Source organism: Excalfactoria chinensis, chromosome 2, assembly GCF_039878825.1.
Source record: "Excalfactoria chinensis isolate bCotChi1 chromosome 2, bCotChi1.hap2, whole genome shotgun sequence".
NCBI lineage: Eukaryota > Metazoa > Chordata > Aves > Galliformes > Phasianidae > Excalfactoria > Excalfactoria chinensis.
Genome location: NC_092826.1, coordinates 110227365 through 110237234, shown reverse-complemented (window position 1 = coordinate 110237234; position 9870 = coordinate 110227365). Strand labels below are relative to the sequence as shown.

Here is a 9870-nt window from a genome sequence, read left to right as displayed (position 1 = left end):
TACATAAAGAGAGAGAGAACAGAAACATACGAGGGGTATTTTACCTTGTTGTGAAACTAATGCATCAGTCTGGTTTGATGGCAGTGGCTGGTAAAGAGAAAGCCCAAGCAGTTCTGATTGCACACCGATGTTTGGTTGTTGTCAGCGATGGGAGCACACCCAGGGTCAGGCTGTGTCCCTTGTTGGGGCAGAGCCACTGCCATGATGGTATGGGGCATGGGGCAGCCACAGGGTGGGCTGGGCCAGGCTGCATGCAGCCCGCATAGACATGGCTTGACTGTGCTTTCAGTCACAATCATGAGAGCTTTTCTACTTTCAAATCAGCTTGCCAAACTGCATCCCAGCTTTCATCTAACGTTGACTTACTCCATTCTGTGCTTAATGGCCATTCTGCACACAAATCTACATTTCTGGCAGCTCATCCATGGAATACTGGAGCAGTTTCTTTCATAAAATAAGTATGCAAGAATAGGCTTTCCTTGGGAATCTTTTAGGGTATTTTCTCCTACACTAAGCCATCAGTGATTAGGAGTTGCTCTAGCAGGACTCGGAAGCCTGGGAAGAGCTCATCTTGTTACACACTGAGACAGCAACTGAAGTTAAATATTTAATTATATATATATATATATATATATTTCTTTTCTTCCCGTTTTTGCTGTTGAATGTCACACTCTGCCTCCACTTCTCAGAGCGCCCAGCGAACACACCGGGCGCAGGCCAGGCCCAGGCCCAGCCCAACAACCCCAACGGCCGCCCCGCGCGAGCCCCCCTCAGCACCACCCTGCGACGGGAGGAGCTCCGGAGCGGCCCGGATGCGAGCGACCGCCGCGCGTGACGCCGTGCGTTGCTCCCTCCAATGCGCTGCCGCGGCGCTGCGTTTTGAACGTCGGAGATCGGCGCCAACTGCCCGGTTGCGCGCGGGGACGCTCCGCTGCTCGTGGTATCTCTGTAAGGGTGGCGGCCGCCTCCGCTCTCGGGTAAGATGGCGCTGCGGCTGGGCGTGCTGCGCGGGTCGGGCCTCCGCGAGCCTCACGGGGGATGGGGAGGGAGCGCTGCCGCCGCAGCCGGAGCTGCCATCCGCATGGGGGTCAGCTGCCACACGCCGTGGCGCGGCCCTGTGCGGCAGCAGCTGAATGAGCCCTTTGCCGTTTCTGTTTGCGAAGGTCGAAGATGGCTGAGCACCTGAAAAAGCCCTTCAAAGACAGTCTGAGCGACATAAAGGAACGGATGAAAGAGAAGAGAAATCAGAAATGGATGTCGTTGAGTAAAGTCAGCCAGATCTCAACTGTGAAGTGCAAAAGAGCGAGTAAGATATCCTTGATAAGATATGCTTGAATATCCTGATGGATCGTCTTTCTAGGTGTTTTGTGGCGGTGGTTGTTGTTTTTTCACCTAGTTGAAATGCACACCGTTTTGTTGCAGCCACCACCTCCGTGAAAATGAAAAGCCTCCAGGCCAACAACAAAGCTCTGGCTCAGGCTTTACAGGAAGAAAAGCTCAAACTGAGGGATGCTCAAGCTCTTATCATACAGCTGAGGAAAGAGTATCAAGATCTGAAGTTTCAGATGTTTCACTTGAGAAGAAGCCTTGCTTTCAGGCAAGCAGAAGGACTTGTTGAGGTACTTCAATCACTTTATAATTTGGTGAAGCTGGCTTGGAGAATCAGTGCAAATAATCCTGTAATAGCTTTGTGAATGTAAACGCTAAACAAAAATGAACTTAATGCACAGAACTATCTCTGTAATCACGGTTAAAACACCTGGTTGCAGGTTTTTTTTATACAGCATCTCCAGAATTTAGTTCTCTTGTGATACTGGTGAAAGAATATTACATTAGTAGCTGATGTCTGAATACAACAGCAACAATGTTGTTTTCCTTCTCTTGTCCGTTAGACTAGACTGTCAGCCTTGAGTGAGATAATTTCAAAGGTTTCTCAGAATTTACTGGAGTCAGTTGATCTCCTTGGCCCAGCGAAAGATTTGTGTTCCAGGAGTGTAGTGAGTACCTTTTCCTCTCTGAGGAGGTGGGGGGGTGGTTCTATGGCTTCTTTCTCTTCCTCCTTTGTATGCATCTGCGCTGCTCTGGTTTTTGAGATTTGAGGCTCAGTTTGGAGGTCAGAGTGTGGGTGTGTAGTAGGACTGAGGCTCTGCTGTAGGGTGAGAGGTGTACCCTGATTCTCTATGGCTTTGTGTCTTTATCCCTGTATCATCCCCACAGTTCCTTGCCCTGCCAACTATATATGATGGGGCTAGGGCTTACGGTTGTCTTTGTGGAACTGAGTGAAATCCTGAAGTGTTTTATGCCAGCCAGACAGGAAGCAAATAAAAGCAACAAAGGGTCCTTTTGGCTCTTCTGTGTGCAATTGGGCTACTTTCTAAAATCTTTATGTGGCCCGAGCTTATTTCAGCTGTTGAGTCAACGTAAGATTTGTTTTCTCCACAGAATCAGAGAGTGCATACTTCAGAGCTTGAAAATAATTCCAGTGATGTGGGAGAGAGAAGTTCTGTGTAAGTATCTTTTGTTAACACCTATTTATATTTGAAAATTCCATTGCAGCCAACTTAATTTTGTGAGAAAGGGGAAGAAGTTCAATGCAGTGCGTGCAGTTTGTTGTTATAAAAGATATTGTTATTCAGTAAATATTACCTTCAGTATTTTTTCCAGAGAGCTTCCACTGCCTGTTGATGGAGATGATCCAGTATTTCAATGTAGGCTGGAAGCTGACTGTGAGAAAAGTGAAATGGGTCATTCCATGTTTGAGATCTGTCGGAAACTTGACAATGGCACTTCCTTAACCAAAATAATTCCAGACAAAGGTAAACAAATCAAAGTGTTTGGCATTGCTCTAGTCAAAAGCAGGGAAGACGTGTGAATACAAGCTTAAAACTGATTTACTGCTTTTGATGTAACTGGCAAGTAGTTTTCATTTCTTACTATCTGAGTTTTTGCAATATTGGCTATCTGGTAAGCTTTTTTGTATGAAGGTACGTAACAAAATAGAGGATCAGCTTGAAAATGCTTTGTCTTCCATTTATCTCCAACCTAGTTTCATTTATCTACCAAACAGCTGGTCAGAGTAAATTAATCTTCAATTGTGCATTTAAAAACTCGATGACTGTTAAAAGTGCAAAATAATTGGAGAAACAAAAGACTTGTGGGTAACCTCTCCAAATAAAACAGTACAGGAAAATCCTGATTTAGTGTTCTTAATTGCTTTCTGGCTGGTGGTTGTATTAAATGTAACTTATCCTAATACATAGCAATCAAGATATACGAATCTCTTGAGAAAATTCTAAGCTAGTCATAATTTTTGACAGATTAAGAATTTGAATAAAACCCCTTTGTATTGTTACTATTTAGCTTTAATGTGACTCTTTCTTTTCAATTACAAGGGCAAACATCTGATTGTCCTGTGCACAACACTGCATCAGTGCTGGGAGATGTTCTTTCAAGTGGAGAAGATGAATTTAGTAATGTGTTAACAAAGAATGTGTCTACCAGGCGCCGCTGTTTGAAGATGACAAACAGAGATGAACTTTGCACTGGTGTCTTGGACCATTTGGAAGCATCTGATTTAGCTAAAGAGCCTTTTAAACAGGATGAAATCAGGCTTGAGAAAAGTCTAGATGTGTGTACTGTGGAAAACATACATTCAGGTATTTCTCAGGCGGACAAAGTAGGTTCAGAGCTGGTGTTAAGGCAGACGGATTCTGGAACTGCAAAGGTCAGTTCAGGCAACAGTTCAGATCTTAAACAGCGTGCATGTAAAAGCAGAGAAGACTCTCAAGCAAGGAGAGAGAAGGATCAGAAGGTGAAAATGGGAGGGACTAAAGATACTTCCAGACCAAGATCAAAGAATAGACAATGTAAAGCAACTTCCAAAGAAAAGCTGGGTGGTTCCAGTGATGCTTATGATTTTAATTTTGAAGAGAGCATTCACGTTACACCTTTTCGGCAAAATAAGGTGAATGACGCAGATACTGATGTGGATGACAAAGAAGGGTCATCTGAATCTAATAGCATCGAGTTGAGTGATACTGAAGGAGATTCAGATGATAGCCTCTATGTGCCTTATAAATCAAAAAAAAGAAAAAGTTCAGTGGATGATCCGGGTACGTCACCAATCCATGTAAGGCCAAGGTCTAAAAGATGTCTGGCACAGCGTGAGCAGAATCTCCATAAAGAAGAGACTGAAAAGAAGACTGAAATCAGTAAATCAAGTGAAAAGTCTATTAGTAAGTTTGGAAAGTGCTCTGTAATTGTTTCAACGTTTCATCAAGTTTTATCGTTCCAGAGGTTTAGGCTTTTTTTTAATAGAAACAGAATAATGTCAGAATAATGTTGCTGAAAATAATTGGATTCATTCTTTTGTCCCCCTTTTTCCTCACAGCAGAAATTGAACTTAAAGATAAGAAATTTTAATGTTTAAGAAATTGCTCATCAATGAATTATCTTTGTATTTTAGTTGTATTTCAAGGTGTACTAAATCTGAGTCTAAAAAAGGGGGAGATCAAAAGCATAATTTGGGAGATGCTGAAAGATAGAAATGATATTTATAGCTGAGTTTCTTCATGTCTATTCTATTCATTGACATTGTTAAGGTATTTTTGCCTAAGTTGTCTTAAGCAACTTCTGATGAAGCACGACTGATTTTCTTAATTATTTTGTTTTATTTGCAGGGCAACCTTCTAAGTCATTTCGTGGTCATCTCTGTGATGTTACTAATATTGCTTCACTCCTAAGCAAAGGGAACGCACCTGTTGGCCCTGCAGGTGAAAGATCGCCATCTCCAAAACGCAAACGAAGAAGCTGTACGCTTAGTGTGAGCTATAAGGAACCAAGTATTGCAGGGTGGGTGTTTTTTCAGTTTCATATCAAGTTAAAGATAATCCATTAAGTAAATGATTTGAGAGGGATACTTAAGTACGGTTAATAAGTTCTTAGCAAAATATCCAAAGAGGAGTCTGTTGGCAGTAGTGTGAAATAGATGATGTGAAATTGAACTTGCTAATGGGAAGTTTCAATAGGAGAGGAAAGTGAACTCAAATAAGCTGCTTTTTTTTTTAACAGGAAACTTCGAAGAGGAGACCCATTTACAGATGTATGCTTTCTGAATTCTCCAATTTTCAAGCAGAAAAAAGATGCTAAACGCAATTCCACTAAGAAGAAATCTCTTTCAAAGTATAATGAGAAATTTGTTAGTGGTTGTTGAGGTATCCTGTGATGCTAACGGAACTATGAAGGGGGGAAATCCTTCAGCCAGCAAATTTACACTATGCAACTATCTCTAGGTGTCTAACTGGATATGAAACAAAGTGGGTTTTGGTTTTAATCAAGCGACTTGTTAAGGATGCGGAAGACATGAGATTACTCTTATAACTCAGGTGACTCCACTTAAACTCTTTTGGGAGACATCCTACTTTGTGAATTTGTAAATATGTCAGAAATATCTGAAAAAGGCAATGAGCAAAATTTTCTGACTTAAACACTGCTTCATCTGACTGTGGTTGGCGCAAGCAAACTTCAAGTACTTAAGTTCAAATCTTATCCATGTTTGTACAGGTCTTATTTATGTAACAGTTAGTTTCATATTGAAGCCTATAATAAAAGTGTTAGTTTTGGAAAGAGCTCAGAATTGATTGGAGTCCTTTTTTACAGGGTTTCCATAGTTGATTGAAGGGTAGCAGCATCAGCTATAGACACAGTGAGAGCCAGTGCACTCCTTTCCTCCTCTTCTCATATCAAGTATGCTTGGAAAGAACATTGTCAATAGTAATTCAGTTATGTTCTGTGAGCTTTCAAAACTGTTGATTCTAGTTGATTGTTACTGCTACAAACATAAGTTAAACATAATTTGCTTTGTTCCTAATCTTATATGATTATCTGCAAATGTTGTGAAGAGTTTTCTGTTTTGGGGACTGGAAGTAAACTGGAAGCCAGAGTACAGGGCTTTACTGTTAGGTACTTCATAATTCTGGTCTCACTGTGTAAGTACCTTTACCAGAGGAAAATTTACTATTTGGTACAACAATAGGCAAAAAGTGAGAAAAAAACTGCTGAAAGGAAGCTATCCAGCAAGATTTCAAGGTTCTGTCGTGCTTAAAATATAGCACATTTTTTCACTTCAGGGATGTTTAAAAGTGTTAATGGGTACATCAATAAAAAGGGAAAAGCTGCGTTCAACATAAGTAATGGTAAGTATAAAAATACAGGTTTTTTACTTGCTCTGCAAGGTTGCCTATCTTGCCTGTCCTGCTTCAATAGTCATCGGAGCTCTCCTTTTCTGTGATAAATGTAGTGTTGATTTACTGTTTACTGATAACATTTTTACATGATGGTTTCAGCAGTTCCAATTAAAAGCTGCATCTCCGAGTCAGTACATTCAGAGATAAACAACCCTTGGATGTTGGAACCACACCTTAACCTTCCACTGTTACCCTAAAATTGTGACTAGATGTTATTATCTTTGCTCTGAAAATCTTTGGCACTATATGAACTCCAACAGAAGGATTTAAATTTAGATGTACTTTTATTGATTTCAGTTTTCTTTCAGCTTTCAACCATCTGCAAGTAGCTGTTAATCAGGTATAGAAAGAGAACAAAATGATAGACAAATATATAGATGTGTATGTATATATATTTACATATATGTATTGATTTTTTTATATTATATGTATATTTATATATATATATTATATATATATATAATATAAATAAATTATATATTTTTTTTTGTTGTTAAGTTTGAGGAATCACAGCTGTAGGAAGTACTCTGAACATAGCCCATGTCTCTTAACTGATATTCCTAGAAGTATCTAGGAAAGCTACTTACTACCTTATGGACTATATGCTTTTATGTGACTGTTTACTTCTCAGTGCCTTGGGTGCTGATACTAAAGGGCTCCAGTGGAGAGGAGGGGGATTAATGGGAAGCTGAGAATAGGTGGAATACTTGGAACCTTCCCCTCTTGCTTCTATCTCGGCTCAGCTTTGTATACTGTAGTCAATTCAATGCTCCTGATGAACTTCTTGAATAGCTTTTTTTCAAGTGCACATGGAAAATGTGTTGACTGCATTCATACAGATTCATGGTACTCAGTTGTGAAACTGATTCAGTGTGTATATTTGCAATGCAGGGATTAATGAAAAAGAAGAAGAGACCAAGTAAGATTTTGTACATATATAATTTAAAACTATTCTGTACCAATACAATATATTAATTTTACAAATGTAAAATTCATCAGCTGTTAAAGCATTTGCAAAACCACATATTCTACTGTAACTTTATTGCACAGTATCTATGAAAATATTAATTCTTAAATTAGAAAACAAATGCTTCAATATAGAAGAGACAATCTGATTGAAATACAATAAGAAAATCTACTCTGAAAATAACAAAATTTCACAGGATACTAAGCTTACAGGTGCACCTGTAGGCCCAATCTACAAAACTGGATCATAGCATCTGGTACTGGCTATTAGGAAAAAAAAATTCTGTGTACCTCGGTTATAGATCCAAATGTAGCTCCGACTAATCTCATGTGAAACACTGTGGCAATTCTAGTGTTAACGCTTGAATACCTTGTATATACCACATTTGCTACCAGATAGTTCCTGACATCTACTTGCTGAACTGCTTTAACATTGCACAGGTATTTTGCAGGAATATATTCCTTGATGCAGCATAGGGTGGGGTTTTTTTCAGCCTTATAACTACTGAACGTTACCAGTGTATCACCTGTAAATATAAAACACTAAGAAGGAGAGTTAAAGTTGTTTTTCACAAAAGCGTTATAGTTACAAACTCTAATTAGAAAATATCAAGTGATGACTTTTTGGCCTGTACTATCTCAATTAGGAAGTTAGAAGTACCTCTTAAATGTAGTGTAGGCAGCAAAATATATATATTACGTATGTGCTCAATTTGAAGATATGCTAACATGAGTTGTAAAATGCTAATATGCTCCTGGGTGTAAATAATCACAGTTAATAAGTATTTACAATAAAGCTTGATATAAAATCCAGTTTACCACAGAAGCAAGTATATAAGATTGAAGCTGAAATACACTGACTTTTGTGTACAATAGTCTTGTCATTGCTGAATAACCTGAAGAATTTATGAGTGAAGAGTATTAAATGGGTTGGATCATGAAGTGCATCAAAACCTTAATGCCATTAAGCCAATTAAAATTAAATATAATTAAATTTGAACCTTTTAAGGTATTTCGAGTACTTATGTCCTGCATAAGTCAATTATGACATTACATATCTAGTCTGATCTTTAATTATTTCTTTTAATAGTGGTTATGAGATTACAATTTGCAGATTATATATTTATTAAAAAAAAATAAAAAGAAAAAAGGAATAGAAAAACTCGCATCTATCAAATGTTGTAGGCAGTTCTTTTTTTGAACCGGCTGTTCTTTCACAGCTTCTCAACCAGCTGAATGTCTCTTTTAAAAAATAATATATTATAAAAAGATTCTACAATGAAATAAGTGTCTCAGACTTTCCCTCCCTCCCTTTGCTCCCCCTTACTGTGTTTTCTTTTTAATGGGGGAAAAAAAATCATAAAGCTTTTCAAATAGTTATAAGCTTTACCTAATGCAGTAACATTCATTGTCTGGGAATTCTCTTCGTATTCCCAAACAAGTGCAACTTCCCATATTTTGTAGTTTTTTCTGAGGCTGGGAAGATTATGATGAACACACGATAGTGGGAGCACAAAAAAATAATATCAATAATTAAATACATTATAAAGCATTTTAATAAAATATTTTTGTAACTTCGTTATAATACATGTTTGCAAAACTGAAATGGTTTTTAAAAGTGCTAATCGTTAAACAAAAGTTTTTCAAAACCTTATAGTCCCACAACTCAGCTATATCATGGTTTCCCCTGCCCATAAAATAGGCACACTGATTGGTTTGGTTGCTAACAAACAAAATAAAACAAAAAAAAATGTCACTTGTCAATCAATCCAGCTTCTTTAATTTTTGTATAGAAGAATTTCTCCAGTATATTGGCACATTTGTAGTATTCACTCTCAGGGGGGTTGTACTCTCTGCAATTTGTAAAGACTCGCTGCAAGTCTGCCATGAATAATTTCTTAGACACGTAGTACCTATTCTTGAGTCGCTCACTCATTGTTTTGAGATCTGTGCAGGGAAAAAAATAGATTAATGTTTGATTCAAACAGTATCTTATGCAATATCCCTTCCTCTTGATGTGCTACTTGACATGAAATGGTGACGCTACAGTTGGCCTTATTTCTAATTGCATTACTCTAAAGCCTATGCCATTCTTTAGTTTCAACAAGACCAGGTGAGCCCCTGGACCTAAGCAATATTTTACTGTAATAACAAAGCGTAGAGTTTATTTTAAACTCTCCAAAACTCATTCTTGTTATCTTGTCTCTTGTCCCTAACTCTTCCCCTAAATGCTCTGTGAGGCAAAGCTGCTGCTAGCTCTGCCGGAGAAGACCTGAGGAGCATAGAAGTAAACAGTCATGACAATAACATGCAATGCACGTTAACTTTTAAAGTCCTTATTTCTGTATGAACACAGAAGAGAACAGGCATCAGAAAAGCAGAGAAAGGAAACTCTGCCAAGGGATGGTACTCAATGTTCTTTTTCTTCATTGCTAGAAAATACATTTGTGTCAGGGACTGAGGAAGCTGGCTGCTCTTTAATAACTACACAAATTAGTACAAAAAGGCCAGGAGTCTATACAAAGCAACACGAACACTGTTCCACTAAAAGGAGTGACAGTAGCCTGCAATCAACTTGTATTTCATTCTCTAATAACATTAAAAGGTAGAGAAGTCAGAAAGATGGAGGTGAGCATTACAGAAATGGTGAAGGAATACC

General features: G+C 38.5%; 2 protein-coding genes across 4 annotated transcripts in view; one reads left to right on the top strand and one right to left on the bottom strand.

Moving 5' to 3' along the window:
* The first annotated feature begins 807 nt into the window (after nucleotides 1–807).
* SGO1 (shugoshin 1) lies at nucleotides 808–5622 on the top strand. Of its 2 annotated transcripts, none has more exons than XM_072329402.1 (9): nucleotides 808–977; nucleotides 1164–1306; nucleotides 1423–1619; nucleotides 1893–1997; nucleotides 2443–2507; nucleotides 2665–2816; nucleotides 3393–4235; nucleotides 4680–4851; nucleotides 5071–5622. In XM_072329402.1, exons 2-9 carry the CDS (start codon nucleotides 1171–1173, stop codon nucleotides 5210–5212), a joined length of 1812 nt encoding a protein of 603 aa, XP_072185503.1. In that variant the 5' UTR covers nucleotides 808–977; nucleotides 1164–1170; the 3' UTR covers nucleotides 5213–5622. The 2 variants fall into 2 exon arrangements, with proteins under 2 accessions (XP_072185503.1, XP_072185502.1); XM_072329401.1 differs by having other exon boundaries at nucleotides 856–977; nucleotides 2653–2816; nucleotides 5071–5616.
* Nucleotides 5623–7165: 1543 nt separating this feature from the next.
* Nucleotides 7166–9870, bottom strand: part of KAT2B (lysine acetyltransferase 2B) — a 41510-nt gene continuing 38805 nt past the window's right edge. The window contains exon 18 of one of the 2 annotated variants that reach the window (XM_072329482.1): nucleotides 7166–9158. In XM_072329482.1, coding sequence (XP_072185583.1) covers nucleotides 8965–9158 — 194 coding nt within the window. In that variant the 3' untranslated portion in view covers nucleotides 7166–8964. The remainder of the gene's footprint in view (nucleotides 9159–9870) is intronic. The other variant, XM_072329483.1, reaches the window with a different exon arrangement.